General features: G+C 46.9%; 2 protein-coding genes across 7 annotated transcripts in view; both read left to right on the plus strand.

Annotated features, from left to right (window-relative positions):
- Nucleotides 1-307: 307 nt before the first annotated feature.
- Nucleotides 308-18,958, plus strand: EI24 (EI24 autophagy associated transmembrane protein). 4 transcript variants are annotated; one of them, XM_008259712.4, is made up of 11 exons: nt 308-447; nt 5,361-5,473; nt 9,074-9,219; nt 9,781-9,841; nt 11,568-11,634; nt 12,171-12,295; nt 12,590-12,709; nt 13,018-13,129; nt 14,127-14,238; nt 14,625-14,699; nt 17,794-18,958. In XM_008259712.4, exons 2-11 carry the CDS (start codon nt 5,432-5,434, stop codon nt 17,954-17,956), a joined length of 1,023 nt encoding a protein of 340 aa, XP_008257934.1. In that variant the 5' UTR covers nt 308-447; nt 5,361-5,431; the 3' UTR covers nt 17,957-18,958. The 4 variants fall into 4 exon arrangements, with proteins under 4 accessions (XP_008257934.1, XP_051704206.1, XP_051704200.1 ...); XM_051848240.2 differs by lacking the exon at nt 308-447 and adding an exon at nt 472-610; XM_051848243.2 differs by lacking the exon at nt 308-447 and adding an exon at nt 537-666.
- A 5,763-nt stretch (nt 18,959-24,721) lies between these two features.
- Nucleotides 24,722-26,751, plus strand: part of STT3A (STT3 oligosaccharyltransferase complex catalytic subunit A) — a 31,689-nt gene continuing 29,659 nt past the window's right edge. The window contains exons 1-2 of one of the 3 annotated variants that reach the window (XM_008259704.4): nt 24,749-24,857; nt 25,309-25,491. The gene's annotated coding sequence lies outside the window, so the exon portion shown is untranslated. Of the gene's footprint in view, nt 24,858-25,308; nt 25,492-26,751 lie in introns of all 3 variants that reach the window. The other 2 variants (XM_051848207.2, XM_002708666.5) reach the window with 2 other exon arrangements.

Genomic DNA, 26,751 nt, shown 5'->3' on the forward strand with positions numbered 1-26,751 from the left:
GTGATCTCTGTATGAGTATTTTATTGTGCTCCTGTTAACAGACTCCGTAGGATTTTATAAAGACAAACGTCACTGGGCAGGTAAACGGTGACCACAAAGCACAGGATTGAGAACTGGATCCCAGGACAGGTGGCGGGAGCGTTTCGTGCCGCCGCCAGGTGGAGCCAGGAGCCCCAGTGCCCGGCAGCGCGGCTTGGCGACAGCGGGCCCGAACCGACTACATTTCCCAGGCTCCCTCGCTGCACACGGCCCGCCCCCTCGCCGCCGGGCCGCGCCCCTTCGTGCCCGCCCACTTCCCAGCCGCCCCGTGCGGCCGGGCATGCCCAGTGCGGGCTCAGTGGCCCCGGCCCTGGGAGCTCCCCGGCGGAGCGGACGCCGGGCGCGGAGGAGCCGAGCGGCCGGCGGCGGGCGAGGGACCGGGCCGAGCCGCGGCGGCCGGGGTGCGGGGTAGGTGCCGGTTCTTCGGCGCGGGCCTGAGAGGCCCGTGCAGCCCATTCTAGGAGGCCGGGGCCGTGAGGGCAGGCCCGGCTCCGACGCGGGTGCGGGAGGGGAGCCCGGCGGGCAGGAGCTGGCGGCAGCGGGCAGAGTCGGGGCGCAGGATCCAGCGCAGGTGAGACGCGGCCGCAGGTGCTGCGCGGGCGGCTTGAGCCGTCGGTGCGGCTGGAGGTGAGCGTGGTCCGCACCTCATGGACGACTGTGGCTGGGGCGGGAGACCGGCTTTCCGCCGAATTGCCTCGGAGCTGCGGCCGGGAGGAGGCGGGTGGCCGGTGGCGCCCCGGGAGGAGCGAGCACGTTTCCCTCCTGTGTACCTGGGCTGGGGTATGCCAGGTTCCTGCTTTCCGGGACTCGGGTTCAGTGGCTTGAAGATGAGGGTGCATTGCTGTGCCCCGGTAGATGCTTGACATGTTCTAATGACTGTCAGGAATGTAGTGGCCCGCTCTCGTTCAAGGTTTCCCAGAGGTGGTTTGTCGGTGGAGTGCTCGAGTTAAACAGAAATCGTCACAGCAAAGCTCAAGTAGAAAGTCCCGACGGAGCTTTCCAACACCAGTTCGCTTGCTGTAACTTTTTATAAATCCTAATTATTTCATCCGAAAGGCAGGCAGAGACGCATCTTCTTTCTGTCCTTTGGTTTACTCCCCAAATGCTGGCGACAGCCAGGGCTGGGCCAGCCTAAAGCCAGGAGCTAGGAATTCAATCTGAGACTCTGGCATGGGTGGCCCTGGCCCCCATTACTTGAGGCCAGGACTCCAGGATGAACATAAGCAGTAAGCTGGAACCGGAAGCAGAGCCAGAACTCAACCCCAGGGCACGCCGACATGGGATGCAGGTGTCCCCAGTGGCGTCCTGACTGTTGTGGCAAACTTTAGGCCCAGTCGTTCTAACTGTGAGCGAGTCATTTAACCTCCAAGACTTGTATCCTCCACCTGTGAAAGTGCCGTGAGCCAGAGGCATCTTAGTCCCAACCAGCTCAGCTGTAAGATTCCCTGTGTCATTGGGACTGTGAGGGTCTCAAGTGGTGACAGGCTGTTTTTCTTCATAGTCCAGCTGTTTGTCAGATGTATTCCTCATACATCCCTGGAGGCGGGAAGTTAGGATCTCAGCCTAAAGTTGAAGTGACTGATTATCCTTCAAAGGCCACTGCTGGTTAGTGGCAAGAGCCAGGTATTAACTGGCCAAGGTTCAAACAAAGCAAATGAATCAGACTGGGGCAGACAGAAACTAGGACTAGGTTCAGCTTCGCCTCAGTGCCCTGAGAGAAATCCTGCCTGATTAATAGGCTTTCTTGTTACTGTTATTGTTATTGTTATTGTTATTGTATTTATTTGAAAGAGTTACAGAGAGATGTAGAGCCAGAAAGATAGAGAAGTCTTCCATCTGCTGGTTCATGCCTCAAATGGTTGCAATGGCCAGAGCTGAGCTGATCTGAAGCCAGGAGTTTTTTCCGGGTCTCCCACATGGGTGCAGGGACCCAAGCACTTGGGCCATCTTCTACTGCTATGTCAGGCCATTAGCAGAGAGCTGGATCGGAAGAGGAGCAGCCAGGACTTGAACCTGCACCCATGTGCAGTGCCTGCACTGCAGGTCAGGGCTTTACCCTGCTATGCCACAGCGCTGGCCCCCTAATGGACTTTCTTATACCTCAGACCAGCTTGTTCTTCAGTGGGATTATGTTGTACAGATTCTAAGTCTAAGTTTTTATTTTCATTCTTTTCCATGTTATAGTTTTTTAGTACTCTTAATTTTATTAAAAATGATTTTTAAAATTAAAATTAATTTGAAAGAGTTAGGAGTAAAGTTTGTTTTTTTTTTTTTTTTTTTTTTTTGATAAGCAGAGTTACAGAAAGAAAGAGACTGAGCGAGCTCTTCCATCTACTGGTTCCCTCCCCAAATGATCTCAGTGTTCAGGGCTGGGCCAGGCTGAAGCCAGGAACCAGAAGCTTCTTCTGGGTCTCCCACACGGGTGCAGGGCCCCAAGCACTTGGGCCATCCTCCACTGCTTTCCCAGGCACATTAACAGGCAGCTGGATCAGAAGTGGAGCAGCCAGGGCATGAACCAGCACCCAAATGGGATGCTAGCATTGTGGGAGGTGGCTTTACCCGCTGCACCACAATGCCAGCCCCCCAACCCCAAGTACTCTTAATTTATAAGTGAGCCTGTGACTGGTTACGAGGAAGGATCCACAGTTATTTTTACAAAGTAGTGTCTTGCCCATCAGCATTGAGCTTTACTGTTCCCCTGGCATGTGCTTGCATGACTGGAACTCGGAAGTGTTTGTTTTGTGGAGGGAGGAGCCGGGGTACTTCTTATCCTAGATTCTTTACCTGAACTGAGAGCATCTGTTAGGATTTGACCTAAGGAGCAGAAGATGCCAAGGGTGTTGTGCAAGTAGCTTTCCTGCTACTGCAGTCCCTGCTCTTCCAGTTCTGAGTGACCTCGGTCTAGCTGCATCAGTGAGTGCAGTTGGTGAAATGGTTAAAGGTCAGGGAAAGTGTGTTTATGCTTTGAAACTTATACAAGCTGATGTGTGTGACATTCTGTTATTAATGTCATGCCTCTTAATACCTCTTAAATTGAGAATACTGTATTTACTGGTTTAGTGGGAATTGAAAACTATAGAATCACAAATCCTTCTTTTACAATGTTTTTAACTTTATTTTTTTATTTATTTTTTCAGGTAGAGTTATAGACAGTGAGAGAGACAGACAGAGAGAAAGGTCTTCCTTCCATTGGTTCACTCCCCAAATGGCTGCTACAGCCAGCGCTGCACCGGTTTGAAGCCAGAAACCAGGTGCTTCCTCCCCGTCTCCCATGTGGATGCAGGGGCCCAAGCACTTGGGCCATCCTCCACTGTCTTCCCGGGCCACAGCAGAGAGCTGGATCAGAGGTGGAGCAGCTGGGACAGAACCAGCACCCCAACCAGGACTAGAACCCGGGGTACTGGTGCCGCAGGTGGAGGATTAGCCTAGTGAGCCACGGCACCAGCCGGCCCTATTTATTTTTAAATATAACTTTTTAAAAAAGACTCATTTATTTACTTGAAAGCCAGAGTTACAGAGAGAGGAGAGGCAGAGAGAGAGAGAGAATCTTCCACCTACTGGTTCACTCTCCAAATGATCACAATAGCCAGGGCTGGGCCAGACCGAAGCCAGGGGCTTTATCCCACAGGGTGGGGCTCCCACCTGGGTGCAGGGGCCATGGACTTGAGCCGTCTTCTGCTCTTTCGCAGGTGCAGTAGCTGGGGCTGGATGGTAAGTGGAGCATCTGTGCTGCTATCTTAGATGCACACAGCTTAACATGCTATGCCACAATGCTGGCCCCAGTTTTATTAATTTATTAATTTGAAGGAGTTATGTCTAGAGCGAGATCTGCCATTTGCTGGTTCACTCCTCAGGTGGTTGCAATGGCAGGGGCTGTGCCAGGCTGAAGCCAGGAGCCAGGAATTTTCTTGTGGGTCTTCCAAGTGGATGCACAGACCATCTTCCACTGCTTTTCCCAGGCCATTATCAGGGACTGGAAGTGGAACAGCCGAGATTCGAACGTTTGCCCTTATGGGATGCTGGCATTGCAGGCGGCAGCTTTACCCACTATGCCATAACCCTGGCCCCTTAATTTTACTTTTTATAATTTTTATTTATTTGAAAGGGAGAGGGAGAGATCTCCGGTCCACTGGTGTACTCCATGAATGCCCACAACAGCTGGGGCTGTGTAGGCCAGGTGGAACCCAAGTGGCTTGTACTCATCCTCATCTCCCACATGGATGGCCAGGATCTTTGTGCTTGAGCCATCACCTGCTGCCCCAGGGTGTGCATTAGCAGGAAGCTGGGTAGGAAACAAAGGAACCAGAACTTGTACTAGGCACTCTGCTGTGGGATGTGGGTGTCCCAAGCAGCCTCTTAACTGCTGCTCCAAATGCTGCCTCTTGACCTAGTTTGAAATCTGTTTCTTGCATACTTGTTAAAAATTATACATATGTATATATTTAAAATTAGAAAACAGGAAGACCTGTTTAGAGGTCTTGGTTGGTGATTTTATGTCACACCTTAAACTTCCCTGTGTGCTGGAGGGCTCTGTGTTGGACTGAAGTGCCTATTTAGGAAATTTTGTAAGAACTTCTGTCTTGGGCTTGCATTTTCATTCAAGCATTGGAGTGTATACAGCAAGCACAAAAATTGCTTCAGAAGAAACTTTGATGTCATCAAGCTTTTCATCTCTAAAAGTGCTTAGAAAGTGTAGCAGAGAGGCTGGTGCTCTGGGATTGCAGGTAAAGCTGCCACCCTGCAGTGCCGACATTCCAAATGGGCACCCACTGGAGTCCCAGCTGCTCCACCTCCGACCCAGCTCTCTGTTACGGCCTGGGAGAGCAGCAGAGGATGACACAAGTCCTTGGGCCCCTGCACCCATGTAGGAGACCTGGAGGAAGCCCCTTGCTCCTGGCTTTGGATTTGCCCAGCTCTGGCCGTTGCGGCCATTTGGGGAATGAACCGGCAAATGGAAGATATTTTCTCTCTCTCTATCTCTCTTTCTCCACCTGTTTTTCTCTCTCTAACTTTGCCTTTCAAATGAATACATAAATCTTTAAAAAAAACTATAGCAGAGATTGTTAGGTGTATGGAGGTACAAAGGAGACTATTGGTCTGAGAGCGTATTTTCCCCATGCAAAAGTGAAAGAGAAGTTAGTGATTAACAGAAAATATGGATTTTAGGTTTCAGTGGTTCCAGGGACACCTGAGTTCACTGCTAGTGCTGGAGTGTGCTGCTGTTCTGTTAGAACACAGTATGTGGGCTCATCACGTAGAAATGGGCGTGCAGTAACTGCTTTGAGATAAGTGTTTTTTCTCATGTGTTCTCTATTTTCCAGGCCCTTCATGATGAGAGATTTGGGGGCATTTCTCTCTCCTCTGTGTAGTCGATAGATTGGGTAGTGAAGAGATGGCCGACAGTGTCAAAACCTTTCTCCAGGACCTTGCCAGGGTGAGTACCTCTTGTTCATCTCTTGACCATGTTTTTCACTAGGTAATGCTTTAGGTGTTTTTGGAATTTTTTAAAAGACCTTTTTATTTGAAAGGCAGAGGGACAGAGAGGTTTCTTCCATCACCAGTCGTGGCTGGCAAGGCTAGGAGTCAGGACCCCATCTTGGACTCCCGTTTGAGTGGCAGGGACCCAAGTTCTGGGCCATCTTCCCCTGCTTTTCCAGACACATTAGCAGGAATGCTGAATTGAAAGCAGAGCAGGGTCCGGCGCTGTGGCGAAGTGGGTAAAGCTGCTGCCTGCAGTGCTGGCATCCTATATGGGTGCCGGTTCAACTCCCGGCTGCTCCACTTCTGATCCAGCTCTCTGCTATGGCCTAGGAAAGCAGTAGAAGATGGCCCAAGTCCTTGGGCCCCTGCACCTGCGTGGGAGATCCAGACGAAGCTCCTGGCTCCTGGCTTTTGATCGGCGCAGCTCCGGCCATTGTGGCCAATTGGGGAGTGAACCAGCAGATGAAGGAGACCCCTCCTCCCCACCCCTCGCCTCTCCTCCTCTGACTGTGTAACTCTGGCTTTTAAATAAATAAATAATTCTTTAAAAAAATTTCAGAAAGGAAAGAAAGCAGAGCAGCCAGGACTTGAATAGGTACTCAGTGCTACAACACAACATTGGCTCCTCTTAGGGAGTTTTTATCATTTCTGTTGGATCCTTCACAAGTAGGTTTTCATTCTAGTCTGCACTACTCAAGCAATAGGTATTTGCATTTTTCAAAAAAAGATTTTTTTTTTTCTGACAGGCAGAGTTAGAGACAGAAAGGTCTTCCTTTTCTGTTGGTTCACCCCCCAGATGGCCATTATGGCCGGCGCGCTGCACTTATCCAAAGCCAGGAGCCAGGTACTTCCTTCTGGTCTCCAATGCGGGTGCAGGGCCCAAGCACTTGGGCCATCCTCCACTGCACTCCTGGGCCACAGCAGAAAGCTGGATTGGAAGAGGAGCAACTGGGACAGAATCTGGCGCCCCAACTGGGACTAGAACCCGGGGTGCCGGCACCGCAGGCAGGGGATTAGCCAAGTGAGCCATGGCGCCGGCCGATTCATTTATTTTTTAAAGCAGAGTTACAGAGAGAGGGAGAGACCAAGTGAGAGATCTTCAATCTGCTGGTTCACTCCCCAAATGATCACAACAGTCAGGTCTGGGCCAAGCCAAAGCCAGGAGCTTCTTCCAAGTTACCCACGAGGGTGCTGGGGGCTCAAATACTTGGGTCATCTGCTGCTGCTTTCCCAGGCACAGTAGCAGGGAGCTGGATCAGAAGTGGAGCAACCAGTACTCAAATTGGTTCCAGTATAAAATGCCTGTGTCAACAGTTTTACCCATTATGCCACCAACACTGGCCCCAACTTTATTTTTAGGGAAAGATGTTGGATTTGGTTTTTAAGCTTATACGTTGGATTTGGTTTTTAAGCTTTTATTTTTTTATCTTGTTAGGATTAAAATCTTCCATCTGCTAGTTTATTCCTCAGATACTGACAGCAGCTGGGACTGGGGCTGGCTGAAGCTAGGAACCTAGAACTCAATCCAGGTCTCCCACATGGATAGCGGTGACCTAGCTGCTGGAGCCATCACCTGCTGTCTCCCAGGGTGTGCGTTAGTGGGAAACTGGAACCAGGGGCAGAGCTGGACTTGAAGCCAGGCACTCCAGTATGGCATGAGGACATCCCATTGTTTTATCACTTAACCACTGCTCCAGACACCTGCCCCGTTATTTTTATCTGTGAAGAAGCTTGGAGACTGTCTAGTTTCTCTGGTATTAGAACTTTGGTTAGCTTGTGTTCAGAGGATTGGGTTTTGTTTCAAGATTTATTTGAAAGCAGAGCAACACAGAGATAGGTTGATCTTCCATCTACTGGTTTACTCTCCAGATGGCTGCAGTGGTTTCATAGTATTGATGGGTGTGGTGGAATTAGAAAACTACTGTTTTTAAGCCATGTTGGTCAAGGTTGGTTTGGGATGGTAAACTTGGGGCTGGGATGGGGATGGTGTCTTGGTGAGCAGGGCATTTGTGTAGTCTCAGAAATGTCTCCCCATGGATTGTTTATTAGTTGCCAGAGGAAAAATTTGCATCATACAGTGGAGAAACTGGGAAATATCTTGACTGTATGTAAAATGGTCAGCCAGCCATCAGGTACCTCCTGTGACTGAGCCTTGTGGGCACACCTTCACATCTGTGAAATGCCTGCCGAAAGTGCTTAGCCCAGACCTAATCGTGAGGAAGCAAACTCAAGTTGAGGGAATTCCCTAAAATAATTGGCCTGTATTCTTCAGAAGAAAAGCAAAGACTAAGGAGCTTTTACGGTTAATGGAGACTGAAGAGATGCCAGAACTAAATGCAATGTGGTTCTGGACTGAGTTTTTCAGGGGTGAAATGCTGTAGAGAGTGTTACTGGGACAAATGGAGAAATTAGAATATGGAGCAGGTTAAGTATTTCTGTATTAAATTTCTTAAAAATTATCTTATGGTTATATAAAATATTATTCTTGGGAAATGTCCTGAAAGGGCCAGCATTGTGGCACAGTGGATTAATCCTCTGCTTGTGACCCCAGCATCCTGTATCATGGGGTCAGTTCTAGCGTCCGGTCTGCAGTGCTTCCAGTCCAGCTTCTTGGAAATGCTCTTGAGAGGAAGACAAAGTACTTGGGTCTCTGCCACCCACCTGGGAGACATGGATGGAGTTCCTGTCTCCTGGCTCAGCTGTGGCTGTTGAGGCCATTTGGGGAGTAAACCAGTGGATGAAAAAATGTGTGTGTGTGTTTATCTGTCACTCTGCCTTTCAGAAAAATAAATACATCTCAATACACAGGAGAATTTAAAAAAAAGAAGGATCAAGGTACAGTAGCAACTGATTGTCCAGTAATTCAGAAACTGTGTGTGTGTGTTTATAGAGAGGGAGAGAAAGATTGACTTACAAGTAATATGGCAAAATGTTAGACTGGTGAATCTGACAAGGTATTTGGAAGTTCTACATTATTCTTGCAACTGTTTTGTAAGTTGGGAATTATTTCAAAATTTAAAAAAAATAAAGGTCCTTTAAAACCTGTAGAACAATAACTACAATGGTTTCTACTATTTCACTTCTTTCTCTTTTAATTTGAGAGCTCCTTTGAGTCAGTCTTTTTTACCTTTTTAAATGTTCTTTGGTGGGAGGGGTAAAGGTTGTTTTTTTTGGTTTGTTTGTTTGTTTTTTAAAGGCAAGGTTGCAAAGAGAGGCATAGCCTGAGATCTTTCACCCGACGATTGACTCCCCAAATGACCACAACAGTTGAGGCTGGGTCAAGCTGAAAGCAGCCTGGAACTCCATCCAGGTCTCCTTACTGGGTGGCAGGGATCCAGGCACTCCGGCCATCTTCCACTGCTCTTCCGGGTGCATTAGCAGGGAGTTGGGTCAGAGGTGGGGCATCTGGGACTCATATGGGATGCAGGTGTTGCAGGTGGTAGCTTAATCTAGCGTACCACAATGTTGGCGCCTTTTATTTCATTTTTTGTAGCTTTGAAAAGGCATCTTCTCTATCATCTTGCTTCTTTAAAAATAATGTCCTTGTCTATAGGGTATCAAAGACTCCATCTGGGGTATCTGTACCATCTCCAAGCTAGATGCTCGAATCCAGCAAAAGAGAGAAGAGCAGCGTCGAAGAAGGGCAAGCAGTGTCCTGGCACAGAGGAGAGCCCAGAGTATAGAACGGAAGCAAGAGAGGTAAGGAGAGTTGGCTGCTGCCAGGAAGGATCCCAGCGCCACTGTGGGAAGTGACTGGATGCTCATTGTGGAATAAAGCCCCATGTCGTGACTCAGAGCTTCACTATACCCATTTTGTCTCTGTACTTCCTCCCAAATCAGTTTACAGGTGGTTTTTCTCTCCCAACACATTCACTTAAATGGGTGTCTAGCAGTAATCCTTGTTTAAGTGATAATTTTTCAGATGTCACGATGTTGAAGAGAAAGTTAGAATGGTAAATAGAGAACCACAGCAAAATTATTTGGTTTGATGGATACTTCTACGGGTGCCCTAACCCAAGACTTCTTCCTTGAATCCTCCCCAGCCTTCGATTTCAGAAAATCATGTAGTGTTTTTCAGAAAAACTGGTTCATCAGACATATCTTCAGTCATCTCTCTTTGACTGATATTAGAACATTGGGAGAATGTTAGCTGCTGAAAAATAAACCAGGAGAAGGTGTAAAGTGGAGAGCTATTGAATGACGGTTGGAAATAATCTGTCTGTATGCCTTGTAAGATAAAGTATATGTGGTCTTTTCTAGTGAGCCACGTATTGTTAGTAGAATTTTCCAGTGTTGTGCTTGGAATGGCGGAGTGTTCTGGGTATGTACTTTTTCTTCAAATTCCATATGCCTTATAAGCATTTTTAGGTTGTTGCTAGGTTAATTGTTTTCGACTTTTCTTGAAACAGTAAGAAAAATAGCTTTTAGCTATTTGTCAGTGCAGTAACTCAGGATTCTATGCACCTGCAATGATTTTATTCCTATGTATGAGAAAATACTTCTATGTAACAGGCATCAGAGATAGCCCTGAATATATACTTTTGTGTTTTCTAATGAGTCATTTAGAAGTTTTAGTAATATTGCAGATGGCAGTTTTTCTTGGCACTGTCTAGACATTTTGGCTAAGAGCAGCTATTGGGATCAGAGGGCAAGGCAGATATGCCTGAATTAGAGTAGGCTTCTTCCTGCTTCTCATGGTGATTGATTAGACTTGATTGCTGTTGAAACCAAAAGCAGACAAGCTTGCCTTTTGTTAACTGGGAATACAAGCTTAAGAGACATTCGGGTACTTCAAAGAAAAAGTAGTTAATTATTTTTTACTTGGTATCTAGTGTCATTCAAATCATTGTTTTTAAAGATTTTAATTATTTGAAAGAGATACAGAAAGAGAGGAAGGGGAGAGAGGGATTTTTCTTTCCACTGGTTTGCTCCCAAAATGGCTGCAATGGCTGGGGCTGAGCCAGGTCTCTGGAACTCCGTCTGGGTCTTCTGTGTGGGTGCAAGGGCCCAAACCGGTGTTCATATGGGATACCAGCACTGCAGGCAGTGGCTTAACCCACTGTGCCACAACACTGGCCCTTCAACTTATCTTTTTTTCTTTTATAAAGATTTATTCATTTATTTGAAAGAGTTATAGAGGGAGAGACAAAGAAATCTTTGATCTGCTGATTCACTCCCCAAATGACTGCAATGGCCAGAGCTGGGCCTGGCTTAAGGCAGGAGCCTGGAACTCCATCCGGGTCTCCCACAGGGGCCTAAAGACCTGGACTATGTTCTACTGCTTTCCCAGGCACTTTAGCAGGGAGCTGGATCAGAAGTGGAGCAACTGGGACTTGAACTGGCATCATTGCAAGTGGCAGCTTTAACCCACTACACCATGGTGCTGGCTCCTCTTCACTTCAGTGTAAACTTAACATTTCACCATGGGACCGGCGCTGTGGTGCAGCGGGGTAACGCCAAGGCCTGAAGCGCCGGCATCCCATATGGGCGCCGGTTTGAGACCCGGCTGCTCCACTTCCTGTCCAGCTCTCTGCTATGGCCTGGGATAGCAGTGGAAGATGGCCCAAGTCCTTGGGTCCCTGCACCTGCGTGGGAGACCCTGAAGAAGCTCCTGGCTTCGGATCAGCGCAGCTCCAGCTGTTGCGGCCATCTGGGGAGTGAACCAGTAGATGGAAGAGCTTTCTCTCTGTCTCTGCCTCTCTCTGTAATTCTTTCAAATAAAATAAATCTTTAAAAAATTTCATCAGTGGTTTCAGGTGTTAGCTTTAATTTTTAATTAATAAATGTTTCAAGGTACTTAGTAGATGCTTGTATTGTGCCTGAATACTATTGCATATGTTGTTCTATGTCCCCCAGAGTTTCATTGTTATATAGGCAGAATCAGGCTATTTCTCAAGTGAAAGTAGAAATGGGTCTAATTTTGGTGCTTATTCTGCACTTCTGATTAGTAACAGGCCCCTCCATCAGGAAAATAATGACTTTGAAATTTAAAACCCTTGTTTTAAAGAAGGGCTTTTGATGTTTACTGTATTGCTTCTCTCCTTTAGTTCAGTCTCCTCTTGTTTTATCGAGTGTTTATTCCTGTGCTTCAGTCAGTAACAGCCCGCATCATTGGTAAGTGTATATCTTGCTTCCTTGCTTCTGCTGGGGATGGAGGTGGGAGGTATTGAACACTTCCTGTGTGCCAAGAGCTTTAGATCTTTCTTTTTTAAGATTTATTTATTTTTATTTATTTGAAAGGCTGAGTTACAGAAAAGCAAGGGAAGGATAGAGATCTTCTCTCCACTGGTTCACTCCCCAAATAACACAACAGCCAGAGCTGGGCCAGGCCAAAGCCAGGAGGTTCATCCGGATGTTCTGCATGGGTGCTGGCTTCGGCCTGGCCCAGCCCCAGCCACTGTGGCTATTTAGGGAATGAACCAGTGAGTGGAAGATGTTCTTCTCTCTGTAGCTCTGCTATTCAAATAAATAAAAAATAAATCTTTTAAAAAAAAAAAAAAAAAAAAAAAACAGACTGAGCTGGGTGTAGTGATGTGTTAGCACAAAACAGAAAGAAGAGTGGGGAAAGAAAGAATAGTCACAAACCAGGGCTTCATGTCAGGTCTTCCGGTTTTCCATTTCTCCACTTAAGAAGTCTTCCCCTTTCTCAGGTGACCCATCCCTGCATGGAGATGTTTGGTCATGGCTGGAATTCTTCCTCACATCCATTTTCAGTGCTCTTTGGGTGCTCCCCCTGTTTGTGCTCAGCAAAGTTGTGAATGCCATCTGGTTTCAGGTAGGTCCAGGGCAGAATGGGGAGTGGGTCCTACAGCGTGATGGGGTGACAGGTGACAGGCTTCAGCCTGTGTAGGGACCTGTTTCCCAGCCTTTACCTTTATGGCCATGCAGCCAGTGGGTGACCATTGTGCGTTTATAAAATGGAAGAATTGTCTCAAGTCACTGAAGCTTCTCATTGCCTGGGGACTTTTCTTACCTAGCATTTCTAGTGGCCGAGTAGTGGCTTTAGCTTTGGGGACGGATGTCAGAGTCATTTAATTTGTGTTCTGGTGTGCTGCTTTCTCTGTTACAGGATATAGCTGACCTGGCATTTGAGGTATCAGGGAGGAAGCCTCACCCCTTCCCTAGTGTGAGCAAAATCATTGCGGACATGCTCTTCAACCTTTTGCTGCAGGCTCTTTTCCTCATCCAGGTGAGACGGGTCTCCTGGGCACACGGACAGGTTAAAAGGAAGCTTCACTAAAGGGAGCTTCATAAAGACAGGATTTGACATTTGTACTGGTGTATATATATGCTTTCTAAAAGGTAATGATTTTTAAATAAATTTCTCAGAGAACAGCTTGGGAAGTTACAGATCATAAAATTATAAGAAACATGAATTTAACTGCTCCTCTCAGCTATCTCGGGTATTTTCATTCTCCTGCTATTCAGAAATATGACAGGGGATAATATTAGGTTTCTGGAGTTTTAGAATTAAGATTTGCCGTGTTTGTTCTTCAGGGGATGTTTGTGAGTCTCTTTCCCATCCATCTTGTCGGTCAGCTGGTTAGTCTCCTGCATATGTCCCTTCTCTACTCCCTGTACTGCTTTGAATATCGTTGGTTCAATAAAGGTAAGTCCATCAAAAGAACCCCAGAAACTTAGAGGCCCATGTTGGAAATGCTACTGCTAAGTGGATTTAAACCAGTCAGTACTTAACACCCTTGGCAAACCATCTTGGGAAGAAGGTAGCCTCATTTAGCTTAGTGGGTTTAACTGTTAACTTTGAATCTGGGAGAGGTGGCAACATAGCATTATTCTTTTGGTACTTAATATGATGTAGCTCCAACTGGACCACAAGATGACATAAATGAGCATAAGGTTTTTCCTGTGTTAGAGAAATTAAGTTGACAACAATGCATTCAGATTCTTTTGGGTATTATTTAAAAAGACCTTGGCATGTGTGTCTGGTGAGTGTGGTTAAATGAAGGTAACTGATTTGTACAGGATGCAGCCTTATTTGATGTTCTCCTTTATTCCAGACTAGTCTTGACAAAGGAACAAAGGATGCTGGTGCTGAAGTCCTTTTTTTAAAAAAATAATTTTTTTTTATTTATTTGAAAGGCAGAGTGAAAGAGATCTTCCATCCACCATTTCACTCCCCAAAATGGCTGCAATGGCCAGGGCTGTACTAGGCCAACCAGGAGCCTAGAGTTCTTGTGGGTCTCCCACGTGGATGAAGGGGTCCAAGTACTTAGACCATCTTTTGCTGCTTTCCCAGGCACATTAGCAGGGAGCTGGATCAGAAATGGAGCAGCCAGGTCTCGAACTGGCGCCCATATGGGATACTGGCATTGCAGGGGAGGCTTAACCTAGGCCACAACACCAGCTCTGGTACTGAAGTCCTAATTCACTTAGCCTGTCAGCCTTGAAATTGTGATTATTGTAAAACTTTTGTGCACAAGCTTTATATCAGATTTGCACAATGCTAATTTATATGCAGTAGCTGTGTTCTAAGTGGTAGATTTGTACCCAAAATTTAAGCCTTAAATAGTTTGTTGACTGTAGTTATTGAGTTACTTGACTAAAAGGAAATTGCAGTATAATTGCATTTGGCTCACTTATTTTAGGAATTGAAATGCACCAGCGGTTGTCGAATATTGAAAGGAACTGGCCTTACTACTTTGGATTTGGTTTACCCTTGGCTTTTCTCACAGCAATGCAGTCTTCGTACATTATCAGGTCAGTTGGATGGAGGGATTTGAAGTAAAGATCATTCCTGTAGTGAACACCTCCACTCACTTGGTTCTATGCTAGGCCCTCTACATCCTTTTTTATCATTAGGAGGTGTGAGATTTTTCTCCTTGACAGAGACATTTGTCAGCATTAAAATTTAGTCTGCATGCCTCCTTATCCTGTATTGTTTTGTCTGTACTGCCTCCTGGAACAGTATTAAACATCCCAGTGCTTAGAAAAATATTTTTCTCTTGAACAATGTGTTGATATATTAAGGTTTCATTAAGGTGTTTGCAGTAGAGGGAAAGGAATTTGGGGCCTCTTATCTTCTCCAAAGTCATGTGACTAATTATTTTTGTATATCCCGTTTTTATTTTTTTCTTTTCTAACAGTGGATGCCTCTTTTCCATCCTGTTTCCTTTATTCATTATCAGTGCTAATGAAGCAAAGACCCCTGGAAAAGCATAGTAAGTATAAACTAGTAGTGAGTGAAAGTTTTTCTCAGGTAAATGAATGGGGCTGTAACAGTATAACTACATCAATGGGAATTTTTTTTTTTTTTTTTTTTTTGAGCTCTTATATTGGAGGAAAGCCTGAATCTATAAAGATGGAAAAATGCCCTGGATATATCCCAAGATTTTCCCATGCATATATGCACACACTTATATTCCTAAAATTGATTATTTTAAACATTCTGAAAATTTAACAATTCAGGGGTGGGCATTTGGCGCATTAGTTAAGATGCTACTTGGGATGCCCACATCCCATATTAGAGTACCTGGGTTTGAATCTTAGATCCACTTCTTTTTTTTTTTTTTTAAGACATTTATTTATTTGAAAGAGTTACAGAGAGAGATAGATACAGAGAGGTCTTCCATCCGCTGGTTCACTCCCCAGATGGCCTCAATGGCCAGAGTTGTGCCTTTCTGAAGCCAGGAGCTAGGAGCTTCTTCCGGGTCTCCACATGGGTGCAGGAGCCCAAGGACTTGGGCCATCTTCCACCACTTTCCCAGGCTATAGCAGAGAGCTGGATCAAAAGAGGAGCAGCCAGGACTAAATCAGCGCCCATATGGGATGCCGGCGCTTCAGGCCAGGGCTTTAACCTGCTTTGCCACAGCGCCGGCCCCTAAGTCCACTTCTGATTCTAGTTTCTTCCTAGTATGCAGCCTGGGAGGCAGCAGGTGATGACTCAAGTAGTTGGGTCCCTGTCATCCATGTGGGCGATCTGGATTGGGTTTCTAGCTGCTGGCTTTGGCTTGGCCCAGCCCTAGCTCTTGGGGGCATTTGGAGAGTGAACCGGTGAATAGAAGATCTCTGTCTCTCTGCCTTTCAAATAAAAAACAATTAGAATTTACAGGGACCAGCACTGTGGCATAGCAGGTAAAGCTGCCGCTGGCAGTGCTGGCATCCCATATGGGTGCCGGTTTGAGTCAAGCTGCTCCAGTTCTGATCCAGCTCTGGTCATTGCAGTCAACTCTCGAGTGAACCAGCAGATGGAAGACCTCTCTTTCTCTCTCTGCCTCTTATTCTCTTTCTGTGTAACTCCGACTTTCAAATAAATAAATAAATCTTAAAAAAAATCAGAATTTAATAATTAAGTATAAGGCACATGTAGTTAGGCCTACTTTTGTGAGAATGAACATTTATGTAAAGATCCATTTTATTTATTTGAAAGGCAGTGTTAGAGAAAGAGATCTTTGCTCACTTACTCACCAAATGACCACAATGGCTGGGGCTGAGCCAGGCCAAAGCCAAGAGCCTGGTACTCCATCTGGTTCTACCATGCGGGTGGCAGGGTCCGAGGCACTTGGACCATCTTCTGTTGCTTCCCTGGACACAGTAGCAGGGAGCCAATGGGAAGCAGAACAGCCTGGACTGAAACCGCTGCTCTGATATGGGATGCCAACAGTGCAGCCAGCAGTTTAACCTGCTGTGCCAGTCCTGAGAACGTCCAACTTTTTTTTTTTTAAGTTTTTCTATTTATTTGAAAGGCAGAGTTACAGAGAGAGGAAAAAGAGACAGAGAGAGAGAGAGATCTTCCATCTGCTGGTTGACTCCCCAAATGGCTGCCAATTGCCAGGGTTGGGCTAGGTCAAAGCCAGGAGCCCGGAATTCTTCCAGGTCTCCCATATGGGAGCAGGGGCCCAAGCACTTCGGCCATCTTCAGCTGCTTTCCCAGGCACATTAGCAGGGAGCTGGATCAGAAGTGGAATGGCTGGGTTTGAACAGGTGCCCACATGGGATGCTGGCTTCATGGGCGGAGGTTTAACCTGCTATGCCACATGTCAGCCCTGGCCAACTTCTAAGAAAAGTAAGTGAACTATGATCTAGCCACTTGAGTTTATTGATTATGATAGTCAAGGAGTTGGCATTGTTGTGTAGCAGGTAAAGCCACCACCTGTTATGCTGGCATCCCATAAGGGCCCCTGTTTGTGACCTGCCTGCTCTACTTCTAATCCAGCTCCCTACTCAGGCCTGGAAAAAGCAGTGGAAGATGGCCCAAGTGCTTGGGCCCCTGTCACCCACATGGGAGACTTGGATGAAGCTCTTGGCTCCTGGCTTTGGCTTGGCCTAGCTCCAGCTATGTGGCCATCTAGTGAGTGAACCAGTGGATGGAAGATTCTCTCACTCTCTAACTGACTTCAAATAAATAAATTAAAAAATAAAATAAAATATTGGGCGGGCGCCGTGGCTCAATAGGCTAATCCTCCACTTGCGGCACCGGCACCCCAGGTTCTAGTCCCAGTTGGGGTGTCGGATTCTGTCCCAGTTGCTCCTCTTCCAGTCCAGCTCTCTGCTGTGGCCTGGGAGTTCAGTGGAGGATGGCCCAAGTGCTGGGCCCTGCACCTGCATGGGAGACCAGGAGGAAGAACCTGGCTCCTGGCTTCGGATCAGTGAGATGTGCCGGCTGCAGCGCGCTGGCCACAGCGGCCATTGAGGGGTGAACCAATGGCAAAAGGAAGACCTGTCTCTCTGTCTCACTGTCCACTCTGCCTGTAAAAAAATAAAATATTTTAAAATGACTTTTTAGCAAAAATTTATAACAGCTCTGTAAAAATTTTATCACTTCAAAGAAAAATTATTTATTTTGGTTAAACCAATGAAGGATACTTGTATTTAGAAATGTTAGGTCTGTTTGGGACTTTTGTACATTCCCTTTATAGCTATTACTGACATTGGCTTCCTCTCACAATTTTTGAAACCTAACCACAGATAGCATGTGATATATTCAGACATGGCTTGAAATTTGTGCCCTGGAATCGCCACAGAAAAGTACTTCTTTGGTCAGATTTAATCTTAAATATATCTTTATTTCCTGTAAAAGTCATAAAACTTTGAAACTGGTGATTCCTGTACATTCATGGCAGCAGCAGACCTTAGTACATTCTTTAGTTTCCCGTTCAGTCCGCGTGTTTAATGCTAGTACCACCTTGATTGCATTTTGTTGCCTGTCTTTCCCTTTGTAGTTTTATGTTTAATGTGGTCAGATAGGTTGCCACATAACTGAACAATACTTTTGATCTACTGGGATGCTAACCGGTTGGGTCTCCTGCCATTTAGTCTTTTCCAGTTGCGCCTGTTCTCCTTGGTGGTCTTCTTAAGCAACAGACTCTTCCACAAGACAGTCTACCTGCAGTCTGCCTTGAGCAGCTCAGCCTCTGCAGAGAAGTTCCCTTCACCACATGCATCTCCTGCCAAACTGAAGGCTACTGCAGGCCACTGAGTCACCTGCCACCAAAGGGGGTGGGAGGAGGCTGAGGCAGCTCTTTGACCACCTCCCCAACGGGGGAAGGCAGGACCCACTCTGCCAAGGGCCCTCTGCGCATGCCCTTCTCTCTGAGGAGTTGGAGTTTTTGCCTCTGGTGCACGTAAAGCGGAATCTTCTTGACACCAATGTGGGTTTTTAACACCTCCGTGAGTCTGAGAGGACCACAGGTTTTTCTGCAGCTATTTTCTAGCATTTGCCAGCCCCTGTGCCTGGACTGATTGGAATACTTTGTTTTCTCCCTGTGCCATTGGCCCTCCCACCTCTCCTTCCTGCCTTCTACCACCCTTGGATGAATGGGTTTTGTAATTCTAGCTGTTGTGTTTTGTGGATGTGTTATTTTTGTTGTTTTTCTGTGAAGCACATACATTGGATGTGGGAGGTAATGGAGAATCTTGGTTGCTCCTGGTCACTCCCTTTATAGCCATCACTGTCTTGTTTCTTGTAACTCAGGTTAGGTTTTGGTCTCTCTTGCTCCACTGCAAAAAACAAACAAACAAACAAACAAACAAATAAATAATGAGCCTGAAGAGAATGGGGACAGGAGGAGGAAAGACCTTACAGCCAGATCTGTTGGGTTTTGAGGAGTGGTTTTTTTCTTCCCCTTGAAGGGGACAAAGCTTTTTTTGCTGGTACATTTAAAGCTCCCAGCTGTGTGGGGGGGTACCAGTTCTGGACAAGTGCCACTACAACACAGGATGCTTAGAGAACCTGAACTTTTCAACTCTGGAGGGTGGAAATTTACTGTTAGCCACTGCCGGGTCTGCTGTTTCAGAGGAGTATTGGGTGCTGCAAATAGGAACTGAAGGGGTAAACTTATTAAACCCATAAAACCTGTGATTGGTTGGTGTTTTCATGTCATTTTAAGAGAAATATGTGTGTGTGGGGGGATGGGGCAGATGTCAAAACACTTGTACAATTAAAAAAGTCACAATTAAATGTGAGCTGGTTTCCCACAAAGTGTGTAATGGTTGAATTTATAAAACATGACCTTGAGAAATGTGTTCATAAAATATATGATTTTGTCTTAGACAACCTCAGTGTAGAGATTAGCCCTGAAAAATGTTCCTTGAGGAAGTTTGCACTATGATTATAATCATGTTCACATTTTCTGGAAGAGGTGGGGTTGTTTTAAAGTCTATACGTACATCTCTGTACCATGTATTCATTACGTGAGAGAAGCTCCTTCTAGATCTTTCAGTGTGCTGAACATCCCACACTGGTCAAAGGAGGAGCTAGACAGTTGCTTTAACAGAAGCTTTTACTGTGTCCGAGACAAAATAAGGAATTAAAAATATTGTTGGGAGTTACAAACCAGCTTTAAAGTTTGTATGCAATTGATGGAGAGTTTTTACAAAGTGGGCATCTTGGAAGTGATTACTGTTTCCTGATTTTTCACAGAAATTTGTGAAAGACATGATTTAATATTTTCCCCTGTGACATCTCTGGTCATTTGACAAAAATAGCATTGCACAAAACTATGTCCAGGTTGCTATAGGGGTATCTGATTAATATTTCATCAGATTGTAACTGAGAAGCAAACTGCCTTATTTAAACTTAGTATTTTAAACTGAGTTTTAAACAAGTTAGCTTAGTTAAACAGCTACTTTTTTGCTGCCTGGAACTTGTATCAACTAGAAGCATCTCAGTGTAGTTTAGAAGGATAAGGGAAGTTGAGTAGATGAAATGGCATGCCTGGCTATAGGAAGTACTTAAGTTTGGGTGATTGGGCTAATCTAGAAACTCAAGTGGACAGATTCACACATTGACTTGTGTTAACTGCTCTATTTTTTTTTTTTTTTGAAAGAGTTACAGAAAGGTAGAGAGAGAGAGAGAGAGAGAGGTCTTCCATCCTCTGGTTCACTCCCCAGATGGCCGCAATGGCTGGAGCTGGGCCAATCTGAAGCCAGGCGCCAAAAACTTCTTCCAGGTCTTCCAAGCAGGTGCAGGGGCTCAAAGATTTGGGCCATCTTTTACTGCTTTCCAAGACCATAGCAGACAGCTGGATTGGAAGCAGAGTAGCCAGGACTCGAACCGGCACCCTTATGGGATGCTGGCATTGCAGGTGGCGGCTTTGCCCAGTATGCCACAGCACCGGCCCCATTGCTCTACTCTTAATAAAGGTGCTATGGTTTTAAGAGGTATTGACAAGTCCAGAAGAGGGAAACTAATGCTCAGAGGTTTATAAACCACCTTAAAAGGATAACATCTGTGAGAAAAAAAGGGCAACTATGATGTGTTCACTTGTTTATTCATTTTCTTCCCACTGGTATTTTCTAATGATAGCAGTGGTACATTCAGCTTTTGTGCTCGTGTTCACCGCCATCATGGAGGTTGCTCTGGCAAAGGTGATCAGTTCAACCCTAGTGAGGTTCTTAGTTTACCATCATCTCACCCCTCATTAATGTAGTCTTCCTATGGTGTATGACCCACATATAGAAATTAAAATGGCTGGCGCTGCGGCTCACTAGGCTAATCCTCCACCTGCAGCGCCACCACCCCGGGTTCTAGTCCCAGTTGGGGTGCCGGATTCTGTCCCGGTTGCTCCTCTTCCAGTCCAGCTCTCTGCTGTGCCCCGGGAGGGCAGTGGAGGGTGGCCCAGGTCCTTAGGCCCCTGCACCCACTTGGGAGACCAGGAGGAAGCACCTGGCTCCTGGCTTCGGATCGGTGCAGTGCCAGCTGTAGCGGCCATTTGGGGAGTGAACCAACGGAAGGAAGACCTTTGTCTCTCTCACTAACTCTGCCTGTCAAAAAAAAAAAAAAAAAAAAAAAGAAAATTAAAATGAAGATGACTTCAGGGGGTATATGTAACTTACACCTTGGAAACAATGGCAGCCATACATGAATGAAATATGTAGGACAGATTTAAAGTGAGTTCATAGAAACAGTTATTAGGGTAACAAGTAGTAGAGTATGTGCAAGGCGGTAGTAACTCAAGGGTGTACAAGAAAGGTAAATACTGGCCTCTTGACTAAGAGTCCAGTGAAGGAGACAAACAAATTAACATTTTAAGAATTATGTGATCAGGGCTGGTGTGTAGCGAGTAAAGCTGCCGCCTGCAACGCCAGCATCCCATACGGACACCAGTTCATACCCCAGTGCTCCACTTCCAATCTAACTCTGCTAGTGGCCTGGGAAAAGCAGTGGAAGATGGCCCAAGCACTTGGGTCCCTGCCACCTATGTGGGATACTTGGATGAAGCTCTTGACTTTGACCTGGCCCAACCCTGGCTGTTTTAACCATCTGAGGAGTGAACAAGCTGATGAAAGATTTCTCTGTCTCTCCCTCTTTGTAACTTTGACATTCAAAAAAAAATAAATTAAAAAAAATAAATTACATGATCAAATAGTATTTTTCCTTAGATCTCAGAAGTGAATAAAACACTGTAATTTGGAGAAGGAGAGATTACACTATACGATCATAGTCGCATCCTTAGTAATTCTCTGATTTCAAATCTAAATGTTTTGTAGTGCTTTGAGATCTATGGAAAACAGTGACCAGTTGATCATTTGATAAATAATTCATTTAAAAAAAGATTCAAGAGGCAGAGTGACGTCTCAAGAGAGAGATCTTCCATCTGTTGGTTCACTGTCCCAAATGTAACAGCTAGGACTGGGTCAGACTAAACCAAGGAACCAGGAGTTTCATCTGAGCCTCCCATGTGGGTGTCAGGGACCCGTGTACTTGGTCATGACCCACTGCCTTCACTGGCACATTACTGTGGTGTAGTGGGTAAAGTTGCCGCCTGCAGTGCCAGCATCCCATATGGGCATCGATTCAAGACCCGGCTGCTCCACTTCCGATGCAGCTCTCTGCTATGGCCTAGAAAAGCAGTAGAAGATGGCCCAAGCCCTTGGGTTCCTGCAGCTGTGTGGGAAACCTGAAGGAAGCTCCTGGCTTCAGATTGGCGCAGCTGTGGTCATTGTGGTCAATTGGGGAGTGAACCATTGGATGGAAGGCCTCTCTGTTTAACTCTGATTTTCAAAATAAATAAATAAATCTTAAAAAAAAGTGGAGTATCAGAGTCAACACTGGCATAGCGAGCCGTCTGCAGTGCCAGCATCCCATTTGGGTGCCAGTTCAAGTCCCAGCTGCTCTACTTCCAATCCATCTCTGCTATGGCCTGAGAAAGCCAAAGAAGATAGTTCAGTGGGGCCAGCGCTGTGGCACAGCGCGTTAACGCCCTGGCCTGAAGCGCTGGCACCTCATGTGGGTGCCGGTTCTAGTCCCGAGGCTGCTCCTCTTCCGATCTGGCTCTCTGCTGTGGCCTGGGTAAGCAGTGGAGGATGTTCCAAGTCCTTGGGCCCCTGCGCCCACATGGGAGACCTGGAAGAAGCTCCTGGCTCCTGGCTTTGGGTCTGCACAGCTCCAGCCGTTCTCTGACCTTGTTTTCCTGATCTTGATTTCATTTAGACATATGTCTGCTCCCTATGCAGTGGTGTCAAAGACCAATCTGAAAAAATAGGCTTATAAACTTTGACTTCTGAAAATGTTGACTTAATTTTATCACTTGGAAACTTAATAAGAAACTTGTTCAAGAGACCAGGGTTGTGGCAGAGCAGGTTAAGCTGCCACTTGCAACATTGGCGCCCCATATCAGAGCACCAGTTCACATCCTGGTTGCTTTGCTTATCATCCAGCTCTCTGCTAATGCCAATGTGCCTGGGAAAGCAATGGAAGATGGTCCAAGTGCTTGGGCCCCTGCCACCCCGCTCTGGCTGTTGGAACCATTTGGGGAGTGAACCAGCAGATGGAAATTTTCTCCGTCACTCTGCCTTTGAAAGAAATAAATCTTTTATTTAAAGATTTATTTATTTGAAAAACAGGTACAGAGATAGAGAGAGAGGTCTTCCATCTGCTGGTTCACTCCCCAGATGGCTGTAATGGCTGGAGCTATGCTGATCCGAAGCCAGAAGCTAGGAGTCTCTTCTGGGTCTCCCAACGTGAGTGCAGGGGCCCAAGGACTTGGGCCATCTTCTACTGTTTTCCCAGGTCACAGCAGAGAGCTGGGTTGGAAGAGGAGCAGCCGGGACTAGAACCGGTGCCCATATGGGATGCCAGCGCTTCAGGCCAGGGCTTTAACCTGCTGCACCACAGTGTCCCCCCTCCCCCACGAAAGGAATAAATCTTAAGAAAAAAAATATTTTTGTTGTTGTTGGATAACCTTGTTAGGTGGTTCCCAAACCTTTCCCAGGGAGAGTTTAGAGGAATCAGCTGCTGCCCTGTGCCAGGAAGGCTATTAGGTCCAATACATACATGATAAAGCCCTAGGGGGATTTTCACAAATCACCATGCCCAGGAAGCCCTCCACCCACCAATATTCCAGAAGAGGGAGGGGGAATGAGAAACAGTGGGCCCATACCTGTATCGATAAAAACTCCAGTCTGAAGTCTTGGTTCTTTACTGAGATGCCCACCTGGTCTGTCAGGTGCATTCTTTTCACTGAACTTAGTTATTGTGCTCATTGCTACTCTGTCTCACATCTGAAATTAAGTTCATGCGCACGCAACGACCTCTGATCAGCTGTCCTCTGTTAATACTTGGGCCTGCGCCAACCATACGGGAGACCCGGATGGAGCTCCTGGTTCCCGGTTCAGCCTTATGGCTCTCTGGGCAGTGAACCAGACGATGGAAAATTTCTCTCTCCCTCACTGTCACTCTGCCTTTCAAACAAATAATGTTTTTTTTAAGGCACTTTGTTTTGAAGAAGGACTTACTTGAAGGTCTGTAATTCCTTCAGACTCAGGTTAGGTAAAACTACATTGCACACAAAAAAGGAGATGTACTGTATCATAAGCTCCGGGGGATAAGCCTTGCCCCGTGAACTTTGTAAACACTACACGCTTATCTGGAGCACCGATTTATAGAATGCGCCTTCAACCACTTGGCTGGTTTGGGAGGGCAGTCGATGCACCCCTTTCCTTTGGGGAGAAGTGCAGGAGTCCTTGATGATGGGACCCTCCACTGGCCGCACCAGGGCCTCCTGAGGGCCCAGGCTCGGTGGGCAATGCAGCTCTCTCTGGCAGGCACCTTCCAAAGAGGGGAGCCGATGGCGGGGCTACCCGCCTCTGGGAGAACGCTGCCCCTCTGCGGCGGCGGAGAGCCCCCGCGGAACCGCAGCCCACCCTGTAGGCCTGGGTACTCGCTCTCAGAGCCAGGGTGCCGAGGAAAGGGGAAGGCCTCGCTGGGGCAGTTCCCGAGCAGAGACAACAGACCCCGCACAAGATGGGCGATGCGGACTCGGCGGGCGGCGTGTGAGTTTTCACTGCGAACAGGTAGAAAAGTAGTATTCCTTCCTCTTCCTTCCTCTCCTTTAACCTTTTATTAGGTAACGGTCAGTTTTTACCTCTACCAAAGAAAAAATTCCTCAAATCAGAACGGCAGCTTCACAATCCCGCCTTTGAGATCTGTAGTTTCGGCCCGCTCTTTAGCGTATTTCCGCTTCTGATCACATGACTGGGGTAACCTCGCCACACCTTCCCACCGCAGCTCCTTTCCGGACCGCAGACCGACACGTCACTTCTCGACCGTCAACCAAACTGTTCAGAGCACGTTCTTTCCGCGCTCTTCGCTTCCTCGCGCGGGCCTATGACAGCTCGGCGGGAGCACACAGTCCCGCCTCCAGACGGCGAATTGACATTTATGTTGACCAATTAAAAAGCGGTAGAGCGGTGGGGTCCGCCCTTCTCCCCTGGACAGACAGGGCCACAACCCTATAGCTCTCCGGAGTTGTCGTATTGGTTCGAAGCCAGCCAATGGAGTGCGTTCCGGGAGGCGGGCCGGCTGTTGCCAGGGTTGGGTGCGCCGCTGAACGGATGGCAGAAAAGAGCTGAGCGGATTGCTGAGGACCGCTGGGCAGGTGAGCAGGCCATAGGATATAACTTGAGCATGAATGTCAGGAACTGTATAGGGCGTTGGTGGAGCTGAACGAACTGCAGGAGGCAGGGCTCTGAAAGGGGGAGGGGAGGAGGGCATAGGGCCTTGTAGAGGGGGCGTGGGGTGTGGTGTGCGGAATCCCGGAATGGTAGGGTGCGAGGGGTCTGGGGAGGGATTCTGCTTAGGTCAGGAGGAGGTGGGAAAGACCGGATCCTGGGCTGCTCGTGGGGGGAGGGTGCGTAGGATGCCCAGGTGGTGGTGCTGGGTGGGTGGTGGCAGAGGTGTTTGGTTCTGTGAGGGTGGGAGGGAGAGGGAGGTGGGACCCGCAGGAGAAACCAGACGGACGGCGAGTGGAGGGGTGCGAGGGGGTGTGGGACCGTGTGTAGGGCAGCGGGGCTGGTGGGAGTTAGACAGACAGGTGTCACAACCTGCAGGGCCCAGCAGAGGAAGAGTGGATCCCAACAGTCTCCGAGTGCCTTTGCCCTTATTTGCCTTGGTGGAGTGTGCAATTGACCAGAGAGCACACGCTGGAAACTGGCTTACGGTCCTGCCTTAAATGACCAGCTTCCTCACTCAGCTTAAAGGTAGAAGGCCTACACTTAACTCTTACCTTCCAGGTATGTGGTCTGTATCAGTTTAGCGGCGTTAAATTTGCTTCTATTCCAGGCATTTCAGAAAACAGTCCCAAGTCCGAGAGGTAGGGACGGGTTGTTGACTTCCTGTAGTTAGATCTGCATTTTTGATTTCAAGATTTTCCTTTGGGATTTTAATTAAACACGCACCTATCTAAAATTGCTCTTCAGGGATGGTTAATTATGGAAAAGATGCTTAACTTCTCACTGCAGGGCACAGGAATATGTGGTTCTTCATGCCCTTGACCGAGTCCAGCGTTATTTTTTCCTCTTCTCCAGTAGCAGTGGGGAAAAGATCAGGGAGAATACAGTTCCTGTATTTCCATCATAGTCTAGAACTGTGTTATGTATTCTTTGTTATTAGTTTATCACTGGGCCTTGATGGACTTACAGTTTAAGAAGGTGGTACTGTCTTATACAGAAGTAGCTAACTTCTCCAGTAAACATGCTATAAAAATAATTTTTGTCCATCACATGATTACTATTCTGACCTATCTTGCAGACTACCTGCCTCAATATTTTTTAAGTATTTGTTTATTTATTTGAAAGGCAGAGTTTCAGAGAGGCAGAGGCAGAGGCAGAGAGAGAGGCCTTCCATCCGCTGGTTCACTCCTCAATTGGCTGCAATGGCTGGAGCTGCACCGATCTGAAGCCAGGAGCTTCTTACAGGTCTCCCACGTGGATACAGGGGCCCAAGCACTTGAGCCACTGCTTTCCCAGGCCACAGAAGAGAGCTGGATCAGGAGTGGAGCAGCCAGGACTTGAACTGGCACTCGTATGGGATGCTGGCACTGCAGGTGGTGGCTTTGCCTGCTACGCCACAGCGCCAGCCCAATGTTTGGTTTTAAGTTATAATTTTTTTTCCTCTCTGACCTTTTTCTGCTTCAGTAAGAAAAGTTTATTTTCTTTTCCCTCCAGATCTGGTGCCAGGAACTATCTTTGTGTCATGGACTCTGACTTAGTTACAGGGATGCTTTGAAGCATCACCTGAAGGGAGTGTAGACCTGAGCGGTAGATACAGTGTGATGTTGGGAGTTGAAAGTACAGTGATTGTGCGTATTGCCCCCTCCCTTTCTTGAGTGTATGATTGTACCTTGTTAGTGATCAGGCATGCTGCTTTCTCTACCCTACAGCCCCACTGGGATTGGAACAGAAACTCTTGGAGCCAGTTAATTGAAGCTTCAATTTAGGGCTGAAAATTGCGCTGATTCAGTCGTGACTTCTATTTTTCCCCTTTCTACTTTC

Source organism: Oryctolagus cuniculus, chromosome 1 (genome assembly GCF_964237555.1).
Source record: "Oryctolagus cuniculus chromosome 1, mOryCun1.1, whole genome shotgun sequence".
Classification (NCBI taxonomy): Eukaryota; Metazoa; Chordata; class Mammalia; order Lagomorpha; family Leporidae; genus Oryctolagus; species Oryctolagus cuniculus.

Bases quoted from the DNA above. Each gene is read 5' to 3' on its own strand.
- EI24 (XM_008259712.4), top strand. From the start codon at position 5,432: ATGGCCGACAGTGTCAAAACCTTTCTCCAGGACCTTGCCAGG. The intron at 12,710-13,017 runs GTGAGACGGGTC...TTTGTTCTTCAG, and splicing joins AGGCTCTTTTCCTCATCCAG to GGGATGTTTGTGAGTCTCTT. The intron at 13,130-14,126 runs GTAAGTCCATCA...CACTTATTTTAG, and splicing joins ATATCGTTGGTTCAATAAAG to GAATTGAAATGCACCAGCGG.